The sequence below is a fragment of the Heptranchias perlo genome, chromosome 38 (assembly GCF_035084215.1).
Source record: "Heptranchias perlo isolate sHepPer1 chromosome 38, sHepPer1.hap1, whole genome shotgun sequence".
NCBI lineage: Eukaryota > Metazoa > Chordata > Chondrichthyes > Hexanchiformes > Hexanchidae > Heptranchias > Heptranchias perlo.
The window spans coordinates 6,316,490-6,340,892 of NC_090362.1; the positions used below are offsets into that span (position 1 = coordinate 6,316,490).

A 24,403-nucleotide genomic window follows, 5' to 3' on the forward strand; every position below is an offset into this window, starting at 1 on the left:
ATACTACTACCATCTATTGTATTATGTTCCAGCCACCACTACTGTGCTTCCACTCGTCTGACGCTCCCTGGTCACTTGCAGTATCAAACCTGCCTTAATCACCAATGTTTTAAAATTATTGAAATAATGCAAGATGTTATCTAGAATAAATTAAAAATCAAAATTACTATTTACCCAATCATACTCAGTAAAATATTAAAATCATAATTTATCCAATTTAATTGAGAAAATAAAAATTGTAATTAATCAAAAGTCACACAGTGATAAAATGATCAGTCATCTAATGTAACTCAGGAAAATGTTAATCATTAAAAAAATTAATTGCAAGTAAGCAGCATTTAGTATTATATTTAAACAAACACATTTATTAATTGAAAATTTAAAAACTAATATATGATTTGAAGAGCGTGAGAATTTTAAGAAATGGCAAAAAAGCATCAAAATTTACTTGGAGAGGCTAAAAGAATGTCTATAAGATCGAATACACACTGTTGAGAAGCCAAACAGGCAGCATGGAGAGCCCTGGAGACCTGGTCTTGGACATTTTTAATCAGAGATTATTTTACTCAATAATTAAGATTATTTAACAAATTAAAAATGAGAATACTGATGAGAGAAAAGAGGAAAATATTCAGTAACTGTTCTGAACCTACCTTTATCTAGGCAAGGAAGTTGTAATGCTGGCTGCACCCTGGAAATGTTGAAGTTTTGAGACTATTATGCTGAATGTTCTGTGGAAATCTGCAGCTTCTGAAGCACCATTTAATCTCATAGGTTGATCTGCGGACATGACTGAAACTGTGACAGCTAATAGCTGCCCACTTAACAGTAGGAAATCTAATTGAGGGACACCTAGGCCTGCTAGGGATATATATGGCTTATTCAGATTCCAAAATATTAAAACTTAAGTTTTTTTAAATTTCAGTGTGAGAGATTATAATTTCAGCAACGGGTCACCTACATCTCCTGTGTACTGAAGGAAACTCTGCTTCTTGTAAATCATTCCTGCACTCTATTTTGGAAACGATAATCTGGGACAGAATTAACAGTCACTTGGACGAGTGTGGATTGATTAGGGAAAGCCAGCACGGATTTGTTAACGGCAAATCATGTTTAATCAACTTGATAGAGTTTTTTGATGAGGTAACAGAGAGGGTACATGAAGGCAATGCAGTTGATGTGACGTATATGGATTTTCAAAAAGCGTTTGATAAAGTGCAACATGATAGGCTTGCTATTAAGATTGTGGCCCATGGAATAAAGGGGACGATAGCAACATGAATACAGAATTGGCTAAATGACAGGAAACGTAGAGTAGTGGTGAGCGGTTGTTTTTCGGACTGGAGGGAGGTGTGCAGTGGTGTTCCCCAGGGGTTGGTGCTGGGACCACTGCTTTTCTTGATATATATTAATGACTTGGACTTGAGAGTACAGGGCACAATTTCACAATTTGCAGATGACACAAAACTTGGAAGGGTAGGGAACAGTGGGGAGGATAGCGATAGACTTCAAGAGAATATAGACACACTGGTGGCATGGGCTGACACGTGGCAGATTAATTTTAATGCGGAAAAATGCAAGGTGATGCATTTCGGTAGGAAAAATGAGGAGAGGCAATATAAACTAGAGGGCACAATTCTAAAAAGGGTGGAGGAACAGCGGGATCTGGGGTTGTTTGTGCATAAATCGTTGAAGGTGGCCGGGCAGGTTGAGAAAGCGGAAAAAAAGCATACGAGGTCCTGGGCTTTATAAATAGAGACATAGAGTACAAAAGCAAGGAAGTCACGATGAACCTTTATAAAACAGTGGTTCGGCCACAACTGGAGTATTGTGTCCAGTTCTGGGCACCGCACTTTAGGAAGGATTTAAAGGCCTTAAAGAAGATGAAGAGGAGATTTCCTAGAATGGTTCCAGGGATGAGGGACTTAAATTACATGGATAGACTGGAGAGGCTGGGATTGTTCTCCTTGGAACAGAGAAGGATGAGAGGAGATTTGATAGAGGTGTTCAAAATCATGAAGGGTCTTGTAGGGGGTGGTGGTGTGTGTCAGCTTTGCCTCTGACTTCTGAGCAGTTTGAATCGCTCCCACTCCCTGGGTTCTAGACCTTGGACTTATTTGGGGGTTGTGACAAAGTGCAGCAGACAACTGGTTTTGGTGCAAGAAACTTTCACCTTTATTCAAGAGAGAAAATACAACACAACAAGCTTAACACTCTAATAAAATGGGGAACACTTCGGTACACACGAGGGAAATTACAGTAGAAAGATACCTCACCCCTCCCAATCCCACTGTACTAGCTAAGTTGGACTCTAAAGGGCCAGAGATAATGCTCACCAAACGAATCCTTGACAGTAATTCACCCAGAGGTAAGTCAGAAATAGATTGTAGAGTGGAAACTTTGCGGATCTTCGGTTTTCTCCCGAGTTGGTTTACTTTGGTCGCGGTGGCCCAATATTACCCGGTTGGTTGGTGGCAATATTCGGTTGGTTGTTTCGTAAGGCCCTTGTTGCCGCGAGGTGTCTGATGGCCACTGGGGCTGTTGCTTTGGTTTCCTCTTGTGTGTTGGCCTTCTTCTAGGGCTGCTGACCTTCCCTGTCGAACCCCTTGCCTTGTTGTTCGCTGGAAGCTGCTCTTCCTTCCAGAGACAGGCAGAACAAGACAAGCAGCACACAAGCGCTGGCAAGAACCAGAGAGAGAGAGAGAGGTTTCATGTTTCCACTTCTATATCCATCTCTTACCAATGGTCTTCGTCACTTAAAAAAAACCCACTTCATGTCTGTTTAAACAGTTCTTACAAAGTCCGTAAGAATCTTTGATGGCTTTTTGATGGTCCCTCATCATGTTGCAATTGCTTCTCCCGATGGGTCATTGTTTTAATTCAGATTTGCTGATCACCTGGTATACAGGCTTCCTTTTGTATCCAACATCCTAGGTGTTGAATGGTTTTGCTTCAAAACAAAGACATGGCCCTACCATGTCTGGAGCAGTTGCCTCTTTCAATGGCCGACTGCCTTTCGAATTAGTGCTGAGTGTCGACCATCTGCTGTAGGTTTTGCATTAAAACAGAGACATGTCTGAAGAAGTAATTCTCCCACATTACATGTGTGTGTTGTGGATTTGTCTGGTGACCTCTCACCTATCCTTCCATCTTAGGATTTCAGTCAATGGCCAAAGTTTTTCCATACTCAGGGAAAAGGTGAATTCCCAGAATTCTTACAGTCGCCCCTACGAGGAAGCAAGTCCCTTAAAGGACGTGGATTCCTCGAAAAATACTTTTCCCTGGTTGATGCTTCCTGGTGCGGCGCGTGTGTGAGTCACCCTGAAATGGTTAGAAAAGAGTCCAAAGTCCTTTTCTTTAGGGTTTTTCTCTGAGTTTTGGGGGATCTGTGAATTTTGAGAATCTTACAGTCTAGACAGAGTGGATAGTGAGAAACTGTTCCCATTGGCGGAAGGGTTAAGAACCAGAGGATATAGATTTAAGGTGATTGGCAAAAGAACGAAAGATGATATGAAGAAAAACTTTTTTACACAGCGAGTGGCTAGGATCTGGAATGCACTGCCCGAGGGAGTCATGGAGGCAGATTCAATCATGGTCTTCAAAAGGGAACTGGATAAGTACTTGAAACGAAAAAATGCGCAGGGCTATGGGGATAGGGCGGGGCAATGGGACTAGCTGGATTGGTCAGGCATAGAGCAGGCACGGACTCAATGGGCCAAATGGCTTCCTTCCATGCTGTAACCTTCTATGATTGTATAACATATGGATTGTTGTTTCTTGGTACTGCTTTGGTTGATGATGATTAAATGGCAGTTCATTGTTAAAGCATTGGTGGACCACAGTTGAAATTGTTTGCCTAGGTTTATTCACCTTGCTTCTGAAAAGGTACGTAGGCATCATAAGGAATTCAGAGAAGGACAGCATTAATACTGGATTGTAAATCAATGAGCTTTAATTAATTAATTGTGTTATCATTGGAAAAGAAAAGACTAGGGGGTAAATTTTAACGGGGAGCTGGAAAGAGGGGGTTGGTGGGTGGGGGGGAGGGAAGAAATTCCTGACGGGAAACCCAGAAGTACGGGTTTCATTTTTTTTCTGTAGGTTTCCCGCCCGACAGGCCAGCCAGATTGACAGGCTGGCTGTCGGTCGGATGGGAGAACAGCCAGGGAGCGGGCAGGAAATTGGACATGAAGCTGAGTTCGGATCGGTCAATGCCCTGTGGGTGGCGGAGAGGGCCCAGGGGCTATGTGGCCGGGTCCTGCTCCGACTTCTTGTGTTCTTTAGATTTGTGGTTGGGATCAGATCAGCCATGATCTTATTGAATGGCGGAGCAGGCTCGAGGGGCCGATTGGCCTACTCCTGCTCCAATTTCTTATGTTCTTATGTTCTTATGCCAGTAGGTAAGTCTTAGATTTTGGTGGGAGGGTGGTTGGGGGTCGGCTGATAGCATGTGTGGGACTGCGACAGGTAGGCTTGTTGGACCTGGAGGAAACACTCCTCCTCCTGGCCATAAATAGTGCAATAAAGGCACTTGCCTGTTGATCCGGGCCTTCTCGCCTCCTCTTACATGGCATGAAGCAAAAGGCCCGGGAATCCCGGCTCTCAAAAGTTAAAAATGAAAAACCTGTCAAAATGGAGGCTCACAGCCCCCTTAAAAGATTTCACTGACTGACCCGCCTCCTCAGAGCGGGTTGATCGCCTGCCCCTCAACCCGCCTCCATTAAAACCGGAAGTGGGCAGGTTGGGGTCAGTTTTCACATCTTTACAATTTTAACCATCCCATCCGCCCCCAACCCTCCTATTTGTGGGATTAAAATTTACCTCTAGCACATGGAGATGGAGGGGGGAACATGATCTAGATTTTTAAAATCATGAAAGATGCTGATGCCATGATTGGGGAGTTATATGTGCTGCTTTTAGACAACATAATTTTGCGGTATGATTATAAATAAAGGAAATTTTGTCTCAGACATGACTTAAAGAGCAACTGGTTTATACTTAGGAGATATATTTTTTACCTGCCACTAAGTAAGTGAAAAAGTCAGTGCAGGTATTAAACTTTTCCAGTAATATCAGTGATCAGAGAAAAATAAAACATTTTAGAGTCAATAATTTATTGAACAGACATCCACTCGTGTGGTGAATGTAGGTTCAGTTAAAGCATCCAGAAAAGAATGGGACAAATTCCTGATTCAGTTGGGAGTGAAGAAATACAAGGGGTAATTTCATGAGTTCATGCTCCCAACCTAGAGCCTTGCCCATCCCGGCAACACATTGGGAATTCAGGCATACACCCCCATGATTTTCCGTCCGTTGAAATGAATGGACAGAAATTTGTGGTCAGCATCTCACTCATACTCCCAATTTGTACTCCCAGTGGGTGAGGTTGTGTGCCAGGAGCATCAACTCATAGAATTACTCCTTTTGTTTCTCTGAGACAGGAAGGAGATGAAGGCATGAATCCTGTACATGTGGATTTTTATAATTCTTACATTGTGCTTTATAAAAGTAGACGCAGGGACAGTTTGTTGCCACTTTTGGTTAATAGCAGATTGTCAAAATGCAAATCCATGACATTCACTGTCTGCAGTAAAAGAATACAAGTAAGTTGCAAATTAGGAAAACTTATGGTTGCCTAATTATTGTTAATTGTATAATGTTAAATGGCTACTGCTAAATTTTATTGAAAATGTAATACAATTCCTAATAGCTTTGCACTACTTTGCATAAAAAAGTAACTCAATTTTTTTTTCAACAGATGCACGTGCTGGAATTTGCTATTCCAATCTGGTTAATGGTCGATGTGCTAATGAACTTCCGAGACCATTTACCAAAATGCAGTGTTGTTGTGACAGTGGTCGCTGTTGGTCAGCTGGTACAATTCCGGAAATGTGTCCAATGCGTGGAACTGGTATGTCTTGTTTGTGGCTTTTTATTAATGATTGCTGAATTTTTTTTTTAAGATGTGTGCATATTTCACCATTTCACTGCCCACTTCAGCACCTTTGTTAGGTGTTCTTTACCAGGCAAGAGCAAGGTGGCCTGGTCTAGTTATGAATCTTTCCATGGTTACTGTCACTGTTGCTATGGGATTCATTAACAGGAAGTTTGTTTCATTGGGGCAAGGTGGGTATGTTTGGTCTTTGTATTCTCTCCACCTTGAAATGGGGCACTTCGCTACTAGCAGAACTCAGGTATTGAGGAAGAACACATGAAATTCAAATTAATGAAGGCTGTGTTTTGAAGTTAGATCCTCTGATTAGAAGCCTAGCCACTGCTAGAACTACTGAACCATTCTCAATTTAGTTATTTGTCAAACTGATCAAATTTTAAGATCATATTTATATATTTTAATGTCTTTAAAAACTAATGGAATTTTTCAGGACCACATTTTAAAAAGTTACTTGTATGTGTTGATTTCTAATTCCATTTTTAATGCTATACCTCAATCGATATTGGGCCAGATTTTGCTTGAAAAAATAATAGTGTCTGAACAATGCACGCTGTTGTTAATGTGCAAATCGGCCAGCAACTTGCAGTGAGTAAGAGATACCCTGTGCATTGCAAATCGCCACAAGTTGCTGGCCGATTTGCGCCGTTCTGTCGTTAGCTTCATGAAAAAGGCATCTCACACTTAACCTCCCTGTGGTTTTCATGAAGTTGCTGCATTTGCACATTAATTGCCCATTAAATTGACCACAGAAAGTTAAGTCTATCAGCGTAAGTACCCTTTTAACAAAGTGATAATTTTTAATGACTGCCAGTAAACCTCTCTTGCCCAGAAGGTAAACAATTATAAGTGTGGAGTCTCATTCCTTCAGGTTGTGAATTGTTTTCGGAGATTTTAAAAATGTCAATTTTTTTTTTGTTACTTTTCCTTTCAGTCTCTTTTCTCTCTCTCTCGTACAATCTTTCTTTCCCTCCTTTATTTCTCTTTCTATGTCTGATTTGACATTAAATTCACACTCCTTTTCAGTCCTTCCTCTTTATTTCTCAATTCTTTAATCTCATTGGTTAAGGAGATACACTGTTTGCCCCGTTGTTCACCAAGGTCATAGATGCCCTATTGTCCTCACTGCACCGTTATCAGCTTGCACGTCAAGCAACTTTGTGGGCAAAATATTTTAAAACCTAAACGTGCAATTGTAAGTTTAACTAACTGGGCATGCCGCGGATTCCCCGTTCCAGCAAAATCTGGCCCATTACCTTTAATGTGTGGCACTGAACTCTGGTATACACAATCATTCCCCGTTGCCAGATTCCATGCCATTTTGCCGCACAAACTGGACTTTCTACTCTAGTACAGCACACTAGCTGCAGTCCCCATGTAGATCTTCCTAACTTGTATTGCCTCATGTACTCTTTAGTTGGCTCTCTTCAAAGAAAAGAAAATAGAGTGTAGTGGTCACAGTTCATATATACTGTAATTCTGCACATTCATGATGCTGGTTAGACTGTGTACCTGTGTTGTCTGTGTGCGGAATCAGTCTAATTGACTTTCACTTTAGTAAAGTAGACTTGATGGCAGGAACATGTAATCCACGATATTCCTTTCCTAGCTCCTGGAAAACAATAATTTTCCGGTCGGATGGAGAGGAAAAGGTGGCGGAGACCTGTGAAGTCAAGTTTCCGCCTATCCCCACCGTACCTTGCCCCAGGACTTCACTAGACAGGCAGCCATGGCAATAAAGCAGGGAGAGGGAATCCCAGCCCTCCCATCTTACTTTCCTCTCTTGCAACACATGGCTGCTTATTTTCAGGGGTGTGAGAATAAGCTGGCATTATGCCCTGTGCCTGGGACCCCCCTCAGATCATAGAGTCTGAGGGGACCAAGCAGCAAAGTAAGGGCATTTGGAGGGGTAAGTACCACTATTCTCTTCTAGCCTCCCATGGATCTTTAGGCCTGTTGGCAACAGTTTCCCAACAGCAGGCAGTGGGACCTCAGGCCAGCGGCCAGTCCAAGCTACAGGCAGCTGCAAATATGTTAGGCCTTATTTTCCAGCCCAGTGCCCTCCCAGGAAGCAGGCCTGTGCTAGGGGCTCAACCAGGCCATGTTAATGACTCAACCTTTGGCCTACAAATGAGAATGCAGCCCTTTAAATAGGTGCTGCAAACCTTTAATTTCCTCTCAACTGTTTGAGCTCTTCCGCAGGCAGCCTGCTGTGCGATGAGCTCACACACATTGTTTAATTTATACTAATACCGAACATGGGTGGAACCAACTATGCAAGAAATGTCAATGGGATTTCCGAAAATTGTGCCACAAAATTCATTTCTATCCTAAGTTCTGTTTGTATAGCCTAGACATTACTGTTGCTAATAGTTTGTATGATGTTTCTCTGTTTGCTATTTTAGTGGAGGCATTTATTTCAAATGGGTTAATATTTCTATTAAAACAGCGGTCAGAGGAATGTCATACAGACACATTAAACATTTGACCAGTAATGTAACCAGCAGTAATTTCTAGGCTTATGTTTGGAATAGCTTACTTAGCATCTGCTTCATTGATATGCCTTTTTGAATATGTACAGAATGCTTGATTAACTGATGTGCTATTTATCGCGTAAGAACCTAGGCCTGAAATTTCCAATCTGGCAGGAATCAGATTCATTCCACCCCTGAACTCGGTGTATCTTCTGGGGGTCAGGCTAATTATCAGAATTGTAGTGGGCTCCAGATGCTACTTTGTTCCTGCTGTTTGTCCGCCTGGGTTGGAAGGGGGTGGGGGTAGAGGCAGGGAGGGAAATTGCTACAGCACTTGCAGTGTAGTATGACCAGCGGTGCTGGTTCAAGGCCAATTTTTTTTCCTTTTTGTTTTAAATTGCAGGGATCGATTGTACTTGTCTTTGCTGCCCTTTAAATTTTAACCCCCATCCCCCCTCCACTCCCATAGCAATGCTGGATGCTAAAAACACAAGGGCAATCCTACCATCCAATGTTCCTGAGGCATTATTTGCAGAATGACATATTTCTGTCACAAGCATTTAAATTGACTATGTTTTCTTAAGTATGGCCAGGCATATTCAGCATACGCCATCACTTATGGCAGGAAATCCTGCAAATGGTAACAGAGGCCCGGGACCCAGCAGAATTGCTTCCCATTGTATTTCCTGCACTCACCCCCCCAAAACAGATTGGCGATGCTTGGAAAATCTAGACTGAGGAAAAATCAAAAAAATGAACCGTTCATATTTTAAGGACGTGGGGCAGCTTTGCCCTTTTCTTTGAGTTTTAAAACCTATTCGTAGTGCTAGCACATATAGCATTACTTTGTACAGATTGCATGACTTCTTTTGGCTCGAAATTCAAAAGTGATGTATTTGTAACAAAATAGTAGATATTATTGGGGGAAATTACTCTTGTTACTATAAATTAAAAGCATGTTCTTCTTGAACACCTCTAATGTTGCTACACATGACCGTAGAAATTGCTATTGCTGAAATTTGCAATTGAACACTTAACGTACTTGTATGTCCTTTCTCGATCTGCCATTTTAATACGGTAGTGAACAGAATGTCATACAAGCAGAATTAAATATTCATCCATTAATATCATCAATAGCAATTTTAATTTACAATGACCAGAGCAATACTTGCCCCCATTGTACTTCAACATGAAACAAAACAGCTAAAAATACTGTTGCCACTTTTGCGCTGGTGAAACAGATGTTTTTCTACGTTAAAGGCTCTATATAATGCAATGCAAGTTGTTGTTGAAAAAAGACTAGAATTACGAAGGCTGCTTTATCGGTGATGTGTTTGTATGTTAGCTGAAAATAAACAAACAGATGATCAAGTCACTGTAAAGTCCAAATAGTTGAAAGGTTTTTGGCTTTATCTATGCTTCATCTAAATAAAATAATCAAAACTTTACCTATGCACTTACAGACGAATATCATAAATTGTGCATTGATGGTATTTCTGGGACTGGAGTATTACCGGGAGTCATTCCTGGTGGTGGACCTGGATTTGTGCCTGGTGTTGGACCTGGATTTGTGCCTGTCAGTGGACCTGGATTTGTGCCTGGTGTTGGACCTGAAATGCCTGATTCCAGACCTGTTCTACCTTATCCTCAGCCTGATATGCACATCAGTAAGATGGCCTTACCACTACTATCATTCACAATATTTGTTTAAATATTCATTAGCTATATCTATTCCTCCATTCTGAATTTGTCATTATTTTTGTTTCAGGCCTTCCTTTGAATATAACCGATTACTGCCAGATTTATAGAAATCTCTGCTTACATGGACGCTGCATTTCCCTTCCTGGGCCTAGTTATCGCTGCGAGTGTTACATGGGCTATAAACTTGATGCAAGAAGAGAATGTATTGGTATGATTAAAACCACTGTTGGAGTGTGTTAATATTGATCCCATTGTGATGTTGGAGTGGGTTTGTTATTCCCAATGTGATGATGGAGTGTGTTTGTGTTAAAGACAGTGTAATGCCAGTGTCTGTCATATTATGTATTTTAATTGTTTCCTTTTTTTAATAGACAACAATATTCAAACATAGTTTAATACAAGTTTGGAAAGTATTTATATATAACTTTGCTGTGTATTGTTACATTTTAAATGTTGTTACCACTGAACAGCCATCTTGCTAATATCCAAAAAAAAGAAGTTCTGTATAACTGTCACGCTTTGTTTTAAACAGATATGGATGAATGTATAAGCAACCCCTGTATGCATGGGGATTGTGTGAACACACAGGGATCTTATTTTTGCCGTTGTCATTCTGGCTTTCAGAGCACTGCTACTAAAATTACCTGTGTGGGTAAGTTAGATTTCCATAATTATCAGTACCCCATTTTGTTCTTAATACTGAAATTGGAACAGTGGTTTACTTTTGAAATAAATTGTTGCTTTTTTTTCTCTCGCAAATTTCCCGCCAAATTTCCCCCTCACCTCTTTTTCTGTGTTAGTGGTGACCCACGCCCATGCTGAACCCCTGTTCAAGAACAGCTCAGCTGTATGATACCTCACCCAAGTGGCTATTATTTATGTGTGAGCCTGATTTAGAAAACTGATTCTGAGATTTCCACCACAATGTTACTGTTTTCCTATAGACAACCATAGTTTGATTGTGGTGTTACTATAATGAACTGTTGCATGATTTAATTATCTACTATTAAGTAAGATCTGTGGGTTTTAAAAGAGCTAGGACAGGTGATTTTGGATCCATTTTTGGATATTTTCTGGAGCTCATTGGACTCAGGGCAGATCCAAGAGGATTAGGGGGCTGGTGAAGCTAATTATAGATCTGTAAGTCTGACATCAATTCCAAGAAAATTGCTTTAAACAATGCTGAAGAGGAGCATATAGGATTACTTTGAGGGGCATAAATTGCTGGGAGATAGCCAGGCTGGCTTTAGGAGTGGGAAGTCATGTTTGACACACCTATTGGTGTTTTTTAAGGACTTTGTGGATAAGGGTGAGAGAGTGGATACTACTCAGCAGGGTTTTATAAAAGTATTTAACCTTGTCCCACATAAAAGTGTCCCCACTTAAAGTTCAGGCCCATGGAATAGATGGAAATGTATTGAATTGAATTCAAGAATGGTTATTTGAAAGAAAGCAATTAGTAGTGAATCGAACAACATTTGGTTAGAGTTGTTCGCGGGTTATGTGATACAAGGATTGATGTTTGGACCATTGTTGGAGTCAGTTAAAATGTGTCAAAATTTGCAGACAATATCGAAATAGGAGCAATGGAGAATAATGAGGACCAGTGTGCAAATTCCAAAGGATTTAGAAATGCTGGATTTGTGAACAGAAAAGTAGCATTTACTATTTAATTCAGGTAGAGGTAAAATTGAGTTCTGGCAAAATTAAAGGTAAAGTGCAACATATACTCGATAGGAAGATACTGGCAGTATCAGAAGACGAGAGAGATCTTGGAATAACGGTGGGCAGATCAGTGTTTCCCAGTGGCAAAGTAAATAAACAAATGGTTAGGCAGTGTAACAATGGGTATAATACATAAACCAAAAGAAATAATTTTAAAGTTGGATATGTACATAAGACAACATCTGGACTAATGTGTCCAATTTTAGTTCCCCCCTGCCCTACTTCAAAGGGGATATTTTGTTATTGGTGAGGGTTGAGCGGAGATCAATACCAGAATTTAGACGACTGAACTATGAAGAGTTATTGGTCTAAAATTCCTTTAGGCCATTTTTAAAGCGCCAAATGGGTGCAGGGAGCGATCCCTGCTCCCAAAGATGGAGGCCCGAGGATAGCAAGAAATTGGTTCTCCGGCCTTATCTAAATATTTAGAGCGAGCTGCCAGCACCTGTTGCGCCTCCACGGGCAGCTCGCCCGACGGAAGCATGCAAGTTTGAGCCGCCTGCCTTGCCGACAGCGGCCCTCAGGTAAGTCCGGGGTGGGAACAGCAGGAAGGGGGGCCAATCGCAGTCAGCAACGGCCATCAGATGTACTGTGGAGCCAAGAAGAGCACTCCTGCTCCTTCCAGCTTCACAGAAATTAAAAATGAAAAGTCACTCATCTTTTCGGTGGTGGCCGCTGGCTAGGCCACATCCATGTCTCAAAAACCTGAGCGTAGCTAGCCCGAGGCCTACACCGTTCAGGGAAGCCCAATTTCTGGTAAGGGTCCTAATATCTCCTTATGTGGCTCGGTGACGATTTTTGTCTGATTATGCTCCTGTGAAGCACCTTGGGATGTTTTACTATGTTAAAAGTGCTATATAAATGCAAGTTGTTCTTGTTGTTGTTGTAAACAGGAGTTGGGTCACTCATTAGCATATGCAAGAGCCTAACACCGTTTTAGGTGGCCGCCCCAGATGCCTGAAGCACAGCCCAACCCAATTTCGTATTGGACAATGCAGGACATTGCGCCCCCAAATTTCTAACCCTGTGTGTCCTCTGGGACTTTTCTCTCTTGAAAAGATAAGGAAAGAGGGATTAAAAAAAAATTAAGATTTTGAAGGGAGGCCAGTAAGTTGAAAACACACAAGTTATACTACCAAATCTAGAACTCTAGTACAGGTGACACAGATTCAGGATAAGGAAAACTAAAATAATTAGGCTGTTCAGATAGTATTTCTTTAACAAGAGGATGATCAACATGTGGAACAAACTGCTAGTGTGGCTGGGTGAACAGAAAACCTCCAGGAGCTTCAGAAATGAAGTAGACAAATTTCTGGCATCTAAAGGGAGTCATGGTTAGTGAATTTTATGAATAATATAGACATCTCAAGGGAGGAAAAAGGTTAATTGGGTGGGTAGGCTGGATAGACTGATGGTATTTTCCTGCTCATAGTACATTATACTATTACTAAGCAGGTGTTCAGTAATGGTATAAGGATATAAGATTTATGTTGTGTTTATAATATTTAGTTAGTATCCATAGCAGTCTCATAGTGATAGTTAAATGGTTTATAAAGATTGATTACATAATTCCACACACAACCATTGGTGGTTACAGTGGTTGAAATTACATCTACAGACTTGAATAGTTGCTCAAAATCAACTCTGCTTCAAATACAATTTTAAAATGTTACCGTTACTTTGATTAACATCACTGATGGATTTTGTTGTTTTTCAGATATTGACGAATGTGTTCAGAATGGTCAAATCTGTAACAGTGGTCGTTGTGTGAATACAGAAGGCAGTTTCCACTGTATTTGTAATGCTGGATTTCAGCTGACACCAGATGGGAAAAATTGCATGGGTACGTAGTACATAAAGATGCAATAAAATCATATAAACAAAAAGTGCAGAGATTTGGCATTTGAACTTTATTTTTTTACTTTTATTAACATTTTTGTGAACTTTTTTACATTTGCCTTTAGAGCTATTTAGTAAAATAAGACATTTATGCTTACCTGTTAAAATGTTGCTCTTAAGTTGAGATAATACTGTAACATTAATCAAATTGCCCTTCAGAAAAATTATAAATGCTTACAAAATGTTAATGTTAATAAAGCATGCAGTTTACTACTGTAACACATTGTTTCAGACCAGGATGAATGCTCCCAGAGAAACATGTGCATGAATGGAATGTGCATCAATGAAGATGGCAGCTTCAAATGCATCTGTAAACCTGGCTTTGAGTTAGCATCTAATGGACGTGTATGCATTGGTAAGTTTATTATCTGAATTCCAAAAAGTCATTATACATTGCCAGAAAAATATTTATAAACAGTCAATGTTATGACTGTAATATTTGATGTAAAGTGGTTCTTTTTACTGCTTTCTCATATGTAAATTCTTTTAATTATTCATTTTATACCACACAGACATACTAGCGTCATATCAACCTTATTTGGTGGGGAAGTGCTTTCGGATTGTTCTAATCCTGATTAAAATGATGGCAGTAGCAATGCACACTGCATCGTGGTTGATCTCTAAATAGAATCTCTAAGCCTTAATGTTCCAGGAGAAGCAGCAGCCCCCAGACTATGTAGCATTCACCAGCAATAATTGTTAGTTCTGCTGTAAAATGTTTAATTAAAGTCAGTACAAAATAAATAACTTTTTTAAAAATTCTAAAATGTTTCTGCACGTGGTTGTAATTGTTACATCACTTACTGTATAATCTCTTAACTCTCTTTTGTGCACTACAGAGGCGCAGGAAGAAACGATCATTGAAGCAATAAGAAACTCTTGCCCTAATTATAAACTTAAAAGGCCCTGAAATTACAGGGTGAGACACTCAAATAGTTAATGCATTGCTCTTTCTGCATCATTAGCTCATTTATTTTAAACCGGTTAACAACTGTCAAAATAGCAGAAGGAATTTCAAACAAATGCATTCAATGTTTTGATGTTGATAGTCAATGGTGTAACTTCAGCGCCACAATAAACTTAATACACAGTAATCTAGAAGAACAAGTCACTTATGTAGAGAATCGGATTTACGTTACACAATTTACCCTGAAGGACTGGACTTTAAATAAAAATATTTAGGGGGTGATAATGTGATGGCAGGAAGTCCTATTATTATGTATACAGGTCTGAGTTCTGCCTGTTGCACTAGCATGCCTCAATGCAGACAGCTAGTGGCTGGAGAGCTGGGAGCCTGTGCACAAGTTGTTTATTTAAATTGGGGACTGCTCCATTATGCCCCAGTCATGCATCGCCCATTTTAAATGTTGGGACACATGATGAGCGGAACTTTGAACTCTCACTAGGCAGTCAAAAGACATCAGGAGCATCTCACAAGTAACATAACGAGCAACACAACTCTATGCATGGGCTCAATTTTAAAAGCCAAGTCTGGGGTGGGGGGCCGAATCCCAGCTCCAACCGGTGACTTCCTTGTCTGGGTGCGCGCGCTTCAGGAAGCCGGAAGTCCTGCCGGCAATTAAAGCCGACGAGCTGATATTTAAACCAGTTAAGGGAGTTGAACTTGTTAAAGTACTTAATTTTATGTTGATTGAGGCAGGGAAAGGATTTTAACTCTGCCTCAGCGTGTTTCCCCTGGCCTCTGAAACACGCCATGGTGAAGGAGTTGTGTTTCAGTCGGCAGCCATTTGGACAGTTAAATGCCTGTTTGACAGATGGGAATAAAAGGTGAATTATTGCAGTAGGGCACTCAGTTCTCTCAGACAAACTTTTGGCTGGGAGATCTTTGTGTTTAGACTGAAAATTCTTGGTTTCCACTCAGAAGTGTTCTGTTTACACATATTCACCAACTTTTCTGACCCTCTCAAACTGACACCATCAGGATGGGGGGTGGCATGATGACTCTGTTCACCACTACATCCAAGGACGAGGAACATCACCATCCTCGTCAGGCACAGCGTGCACTTCTGCCACTTAGAGCTCCACAACACAGTACTGCGCCATAGGCACCTACACAATAATACAGAGGGGACCAACAGAGGGAGCGATGTCGCAGGAGGCACTACCCTTGTCAGAGGGTCTACAGACCGAGCTCAGCTTCCTGGACCTCTCTGTGAGGAGCAGTGCATACGGAGGCTGAGAATGAGTCGCCAGGTAGCCGCAGACATCTGCATCCTCCTTCATGCCGAGCTGCTGCCGGCTGGGCCTGGCGGCATCTTATTACCCGTCGCAGTTAAAGTCACCACTGCCCTCAACTTCTTTGCCTCCAGGGTGCCACCAGTGACATCATCGGGGTCTCTCAGTCGTCTGCACACAAGTGCATAAGGCAGGTCACTGACGGCTTGTTTCGCAGAGCCTCGCAATACGTCAACTTCCCCATGGACAACCTCAGCCAGACGAAGAGGGCAGTGGGATTCCACTCTGTGGCTGACTTCCCACCTGTACAGGGTGTTATCGATTACACACTTATAGCAATCTGAGCTCCTCCACATGAGCTAGGACTGTTCATCAACAGAAAGGGGTATCACTCCATCAACGCTCAGATTGTTTGTGACCACCGCAAAAATTTCTTCACGTGTGCGCCAGATTCCCTGGCAACTGCCATGATTCTTTCATTCTGAGGGAATCCAACATCCTGGGCGTCTTCCACGCACTGAACTCCTTTAAGGGCCGGCTCCTCCAAGACAAACAAGGGATTGCCCCTGCACACGTGGCTCATGAGACCTCTGAGGAACCCCATCAGTGAGCAACAGCATCGATACAACGACAGCCAAATTGCCACCAGGCCTTTAATCGAACGCAGTGTTCAGTTCCATATGCAACCCCTCAGATAATGAAGCAGTCCGTGCCCGCATGCAGCAAAACCTGGACAACATCCAGGCTTGGGCTGATAACTGGCATATAACATTCGTGCCAGACAAGTGCCAGGCAACGACATCTCCAACAAGAGAGAATCTAATCACCTCTCCTTGACATTCAACAGCATTACCATCGCCGAATTCCCCACCATCAACATCCTGGGGGTCACCATTGACCAGCCATATAAATACTGTGGATACAAGAGCAGGTCAGAGGCTGGGTATTCTGCGGCGAGTGACTCACCTCCTGACTCCCCGAAGCCTTTCCACCATCTACAAGGCACAAGTCAGGAGTGTGATGGAATACTCTCCACTTGCCTGGATGAGTGCAGCTCCAACAACACTCAAGAAGCTCGACACCATCCAGGACAAAGCAGCCCGCTTGATTGGCACCCCATCCACCACTTAAACATTCACTCCCTTCACCACTGGCGCACAGTGGCTGCAGTGTGTACCATCCACAGGATGCACTTCAACAACTCGCCAAGGCTTCTTCGACAGCATCTCCCAAACCCACGACCTCTACCACCTAGAAGGACAGGGGCAGCAGGCACATGGGAACAACACCACTTGCATGTTCCGCTCCAAGTCACACACCATCTCGACTTGGAAATATATCGCCGTTCCTTCATCGTCGCTGGGTCAAAATCCTGGAACTCCCTACCTAACAGCACTGTGGGAGGACCACACGGACTGCAGCGGTTCAAGAAGGCGGCTCACCACCACCTTCTCAAGGGCAATTAGGGATGGGCAATAAATGCTGGCCTTGCCAGCGACACCCATATCCCGTGAACGAATAAAAAAAAAATGTGATAGGACTGCTCATGATGCGATTTCGGTGCCTCGATCGTTCTGGGGGAGTGCACCAGCGAGAGTAGGTCGAATTATAGCAGTGTGTTGTGCCCTGCACAACATGGCTCAACAGAAATGGGTACCGGTTGAGAATGCCCCATCCCCACATCTGCCATCCACATTGAGGAGGAGGAGAAGGCGGACGAACCCATGGGCAGAGCAGCGGCTCACTTAGCTGCTCGGAAGGCCAGGGAGTTACTCATATCTGAACGGTTCTCATAAGATCAGAATGTGAGAAGGGCCCAGTCCTCACACCACCTGGAAAAACCAGTGCCAACACCAGCGCCCCCCCTGCACAAACAGTCCTGCAACTACACGTACACCCAATGTAAAGTGACCCACTGGGTGGCATCAAGTGTCGCTGTTCATAATAAAGCACATGAAAAGGCGCTGAAACAAAAAACAGTCACGAATGGGCAAGACATGGCAGTAGCGGTGAGAATGATAACATTTAATGTGACTAACATAAACCAAATATAAATGAAAAACATGACAGTCTGTCAGACACTCTTGTGCATACCCTTTGTGATCACAAATCCTTAGCCTTTCTCTCCCTACTGCTCCTACGTGGTGCATCCCCTGTGGCTGCAGCACAGATAGTGGCCGGTTGCTCATGTCCATGGCCGGACTGCTTAGATGCTTTTGTCCTATGCCCTCTGGGTTTCGAAGCCCATGAGGACCCCTCCAAAGCAATGTTCGCTCTAATTTTTTTTGGCCATGTGTGGAATGAATTTGGGTTTGTGCACCAATATAAAGGCTGAGTGCACCACCGTTTAAAAAAAAATCACAACTTTGGGTAGAACATCTTTTTCGGAAACATTATTCAGGGTATATAACAAACCGAACAAATGTACAAAATAATGGATAATTGAAACAAGGTGAGCTGTCAAGGATTTTTAATTAAACAAAACTGGTTCTAGAAATTTCAGAAGTAAACACTGTCACCAGAGGAATGGGGACATCCTGATTGAGACCCAGAGTCTGTAAATGACAGGCCAGATGATGGGGAAGAGGGTGACTGTCTCTGGTTCGGATGTTTTTCTCTTCTGTCTCTCCCTCTGTTCCAGTATTTATATATTTTGTCCCGGTTTAGTTCTCTACCACTTGACAAATGAGATTTGATCCGCATAAGCATATCAAGGTGATTTTCTTTCAAACCGTTTCGCGATTTCGTTTTTATATCATTCATAAGGCTGAAGCCACGCTCGCAATCAGCACCTGAAGCTTGAAACATTGCACATATATCCACTAGTTGTGAAACCACATTGTACCGTTCTGCATTTTGTTGAGTTAAAGTCACCATGTCCTGAAATGTTTTCAGTGACTTTGTTTCAATCTTCTCTGCAATTAAGAACTTGTAGTCATTGTATTGGCTCACAATGAGCTCCTTCTCATCCATGATGTTTTGCCCAGAAGACCTTACTTGACCAAGGATCAGGATGTGTTTGTATTTGTCAACCAGCTTTTCAATATTCTCAGTGCCAAATTCATAGCTGATTTGTTGTGGTGCAAGTGAAGCAAAATCGAAAGCGGACCATTCATTGAGTTCATCTTCTGGGAGCCTTTTTTCCAAATGATCACACAGTAGGGATACGAACGTCAGAATGAAATCTCCCTTGAATGTTTCATCTCTTGTGCATGATGCAATTAGATTTTTCACTGTGTTGCACCAAAAGACTGTCCTCTGATCCTACGGATCTTGGCCCTTGTTAACTGAACAGCTTCGATTGTTGTTAAACAGCTCTTCTGAAAGCATTTCCACAATTCTGCTAGCTCGCACAGAATATCATTCGGTGCCGCTATGGTGATACGGTAAGTAGAGTCTGAGAGTTTCTTCAGGCAATACTTGGCAACTGGGTCATTGTTCTCTGTTTTTTCATGCTCAAAGTATTGAAGAAGAGCATCGTAATTGCGCATTAGAGCACTAACAGCAAAATGTCTCGATAGTCACCTCACTTCATTTAGAGGTTGAAAGGACACAGCTTCACATTCTGTGACATTTCCAATTTCCTCAAATTGTCCTTTTTGAACTGAAGATCTGGAGAAGACTGTATAAATAGTTCTCAGCAATGCCTCTATTTCCTTTATCATTGATACTTTGTTCCAGGTATCAGCTATTCCCAAATCTTCTCGATGGGCCACACAATGTTGCTGTACTAAATGTGGAATGGACTGCTTAAGCCATGTGGCAACGCCATTGTTTTTTCCCAGCATAACAGAAGCACCATCTGAAGTGAACATCACCTTTTTCATCATGTCCAGCTGATTCAGAGATGTAGAAGTCTTTGATAGCCATTGTAATAGCCGGTGCATTGCAAGAAATTCCAACTTATCAATTCCACCGAACTCTGTTTTGTGCACTGCGGAAGCTGCTTTCCTGAACTTGAAGTAAATGATAAGCATCTTGCTGACTGAAATACCCGTGCTCTCATCAATAATTAGTGTATGAAATAAAGATTGGCGAATCTCTGATATAATTTCTGCATGGACGACATTGTTGATTGATTCCAAAAATTCAAAGGCATTGTTTTTGCTACGTCAGCTTACTGGTACCTGGAGATATTTAATCATGTGGTCGTGTATATGTTGAACAAAGTTCATGGAGTTGTTCATTTGTACTCCAAGCGTAAATTGTCTATGAGAATTTTTATTTCATCTGGCTTCGATCGCTGTCTCTCAGTCAGGTCCATTCTATTCTCTCCCTCAGCAGCAGTTTCTGTTAACATTTTCTGCAAGCCGAATCCCAGCGGGTGAAAATTTCTGTTTCTAAGAACAACCACAGCAGATTCATGTGATTTGCTTGATAAATGCCTCTTCATATAATCTAACTTCCATCCGTCTTCCCATTTCTTGCCAGTGGAAAAATCACCTGATATTTTTGCTCCAGCACACATTTTGCAGGTCAAGCCCACATCTGCACTATATTGGAATATCTCCCTCAATTGTACATTGATCTTGCTTCTTGATTCATGAGATTCCACCTCTACAGTTTCATCTAGCCACTGTTCATTGCATGGGAGACAGGATTTCTTTTTAGCGCTGGCTCCATTGTTGGCTGATGCTAGTGCCTTCCGCTTAAACATGGGTATGACGGTGTAGAGTTGCAGTGACTCACAAGCTTTTTGTTGAATCAGCTTAATAACTCTGATTCAAACAGAAATAAATTGTGTGCAATCAGAATTTTTAAATTAAGTCAGAAATACAAAACAGCTGTCAAATCAATCAATGTAAATTTGGGGATAGGGAACTGTTTAATTAAAGTTCTCCCCTGCCACACCTCCCACCTCCACTGAATCCTCAGCAGAGTTAAAAAAAATTATTGCATTACCATTGTACATCTTGCAGGTCTCATTAGTTTTGGCTGCTTCTATGTAAGGCATTGACCCAACTGCTCCCTACCTTACATAGAAACCCCAACCCAACTCAGCCCAGCCAGTGTCCCCAACAAAACTCAGCCTAGCCATCAGTGCCCCCTACGATTAGGCTTACACACATGAAACCATACTGCAGCAAGAATCGCCATCTTAAGTACACCAAGGGACAAAAGCAATCATATACCCATAAACACAAACAGCACACATATTTCACTGTGCGTAATCCTGAAATTACAAAATCTAAAATAATAATGGAACTCCAAGTTGATTGCGTGCCAATAATGTACCTCAGAATTCAGACAATCTACAAGAGTGAAGCAGAAGTGATTGTAGTTACAAGAGTGATATTTAGATAATCATGAATCAAATACGTATTATACTTTTTATGTACATATATATATATATATCACACACTTGGGAAGGGGGCTTTGTTAGCTGTAGATGCTGGTGGACACACACAAGCAATGTATCATTGATATAGTATCCCCAACAAAACTCAGTCTAGCCACCAGTGTCCCCAATGATTAGGCTTACACACGTGAAACCAAACCGCAGCAAGAATCACCATCTTACGTACACCAAAGGGCAAAACTCAGGCCAGCCACAAAGAGGCCCGACCCCCCAGTCTAAACTAAATGGCAACATTTTAAAGGGGTTGCAGGAACAGAGGGACCTGGGGGCTCATGTACACAAATCTTTGAAGATGGCAGGTCAAGTTGAAAAGTGTTTAAAAAAAACCTATGGGATCCTTGGCTTTCTAATTAGAGGGATAGAGTACAATAGCGCTTGACATAGTTCACTACACAGACCTCCTCCACAACCTATTCTTGCCAGTGAACTTTATTTATTGAGTTTGTCTTCTGCTAGTCCTGTTGTAGCCTGTGTAACGCCGGTAATGGCTAGTGTTCACACCGCTACAGCCCAGCAGTGACCCCCTTCCCCCCGAGGTTTCGTCATTGGCCATTTCTTATCCCTCTTTTGCTGGCAATTGGTGCCATTATATACCTAATCATGGGAATAAATTCCATATGTTTGCTGAGGACACCAAGCTTTACCATTCCATCCTGCCCATGATTAATTATTACATTGCGTGCCCCCGACCCCCGCCCTGTCCCCCACCCTGAACCCCAACATCTTGAACTGATGTTCCTTGGTGCGCACAGAGCCGGATCTGATTCCGACCAGGGCCTGCGAAACTCCAGCGCAAGGGCCCGCCGGATATGATGATCCAGCTCCTGGGAGTCCTGGCCCAGGTTTGGTATGTGTGCGTGGACCAAGTGTCGAAGTGCGCGACACACAACAGACTGCTGCGCGGTCGCACACACGTGCAACTTACAGGGAACAATGCTCCAACGACTCCTCCACCTGCACCTGTACAGGGGCAGACTCGGCCACCTGGAGAGGAGGCAGCATTGCGGGTACTGGTCGAGAGCGGGGCAAAGGGTGAGACGTGGGAACGCTTTGAGTGGCATCCCTACTTCCATGTTCCCTTTCGCCATCATCCCTCTCCTGGACCAGGCCCACATCACTTTTACTACCCTGCTGGAGAACAGTTTGGAGGACATGTGTGATGCCTTGGAAGGCCACTTCTAAAATATCTGTCAGCCTGTGTAAGGCGGCAGAATGTTGTTCATCCTGAGTCTGAACAGCCGTTGTCAGGGCCTGAATGGACTCATTTGTGAGCCTTGCTTGAAGCTCAATGGATGCTAGCCTGCTTTCCAACGCTGACATTCGCGCACTTACCTGCGACACTATCTCAGACATTTCCGCAGTTACCTGCGACACTATCTCAGACATTTCAGCAGTTACGTGCTACACTATCTCAGACATTTGCTCTCGTCCCTGCAACACTATCTCATAGATTCCCTCACGTTCCTGTGACACCATTCCACTCATGCCGTAGTTGGACTCCTCCATCCTCTGCACTATTATGGTGTGTGCGCATGGCACCTATTCCAGTACCTCGCAAATGTGCTGCTGTCCCTCGATCATTCTCCTTTTAAAGGAAGGCCCCGGGGTTCAGCATCTGCGTGCGGCTGAGCAGAGCCTGGAGAGGAATGCGCCCACCGACGCGGACTCTCCACCGCTGTGTCTACTTGTGCTCACGTGTGTGGTGACTCACCGGGTGCCAACCCAACTAACTGACTAATAGGACCCACTGAGGTGTCAGTATGTGCGCTGGTGGATGGCTTGCTAAGATGTGATGGTGCGCCCTCAGAGGCCTGGAGCTCTTCTGAGGAATCGCCCTCTGCCATCATTGCCATCGTTGAAGGGCCTGTAAGAGAACAGAAGGCAATATTAAGCATAATCACAGATGTGTCATGTTGCGATGAGCAAACTGGGGTGTTCAACGTGCCAAGCATAGTTAACATCAATTCATGTGTGTGAAGAAGGTTAAAGTTGTGTCAACAGACATTTGTGGGGTGCCAGTCTCGGCGTCCCCAACGGACAGGCACTCGAGGGTGCAGCTGACCTGCAGGGCCTCCTCCTCCCCGTCTGTGAGGACCACTGTTTGTTGTGGCCCCTCTCCGGTCCTCGCCCTCGCGTGCATTTTGAGCTTTCTTCTCCTAGAAGGGGAGAAAGTACAAACGTGTGAGTGAGTGATGATGAAGTGGTCAGCCGATGAATGCATTGCTTTGGGTGAGGCTGACTATGAAAGAGGTGCATCAGAAGGTGAGTATGAGACAGAGACATTACAATGGATCAGGAGTGGGGTGAGTGATAGTGGTGGGGCCACAAATGGGGAGGTCAGGAAGTGAAGGCAAATTGAGGATTAGCCTTAAGTGGGTGTGAGGAGTGATGTGATGGAGTAGTCAGCGCAGAATGAGTTGGGGGTGCGGTGGTGATGTGCACCACATAATGCAGGAGATTCAGTAAGTGTACTCACTTTTGCTGACCCAGTTGACCACAGCTGCCCCTGCCACTGGTGTCTGCTCGTATTCACTTGTGTGTAGTGAGTCACCGGGTGCCAACCCAACTAACTGACTACTAGGACCCACCGAGGTGTGAGTATCTGCGCTGGTGGATGGCTCGTTAAGATGTGAGGGTGCACCCTGAAAGGCCTGGACTGGACCCAGGTGCGGGATATGTTGTTGCTGCTGGTGACCTCCTCTGCCACCTCGAGCCAGGCCTTCTTGTTGGCAGAGACAGGGCGCTTCTTCCTGTCAGCCGGGTAAAATAGTTCCCTCCCCCTCCTCACCCCGGCCAGTAGCACCTGAAGTGAGGCATCGTTAAATCTTGGAGCAGCCTTGCCCCTGTGCTGCTCCATTGAGTCTCCTTGCTCTTTGCTCCAGTAAAATCCATTGGAGCAATGGCCCTTTAAATCTAAACGCTCCAGCTGACAGCCTGTCATGCGCAGTCCGCCCACTCCATAGCTTTCGGACGGCAAACCTAGAAGCCACGTTAAGAGCTGCCAATTAGTCGCAATCGGGTGGGGAAAAGTAAGCTTTTATTATCTGGGTTTGCCACGGTCCATTGATGCCCCCACTGCCATCCCTCCACTCTTTTAAA

The 24,403-nt window shown here is 43.1% G+C and overlaps 1 protein-coding gene across 4 annotated transcripts in view; it reads left to right on the forward strand.

Annotated features, from left to right (window-relative positions):
• LOC137304686 (fibrillin-1-like) overlaps positions 1-24,403 on the forward strand; it is a 462,162-nt gene that overhangs the window by 216,960 nt on the left and 220,799 nt on the right. For 3 of the 4 annotated variants that reach the window (XR_010958610.1, XM_067973343.1, XM_067973344.1), the window contains exons 9-14: positions 5,759-5,911; positions 9,888-10,091; positions 10,193-10,333; positions 10,658-10,777; positions 13,568-13,693; positions 13,982-14,104. Coding sequence is in view for 3 of the 4 variants with exons in the window: in XM_067973343.1 (XP_067829444.1) it covers positions 5,759-5,911; positions 9,888-10,091; positions 10,193-10,333; positions 10,658-10,777; positions 13,568-13,693; positions 13,982-14,104 (867 nt within the window). In the remaining variant the exon portion in view is untranslated. Of the gene's footprint in view, positions 1-5,758; positions 5,912-9,887; positions 10,092-10,192; positions 10,334-10,657; positions 10,778-13,567; positions 13,694-13,981; positions 14,105-14,261; positions 14,477-24,403 lie in introns of those variants that run through there. The other variant, XM_067973345.1, reaches the window with a different exon arrangement.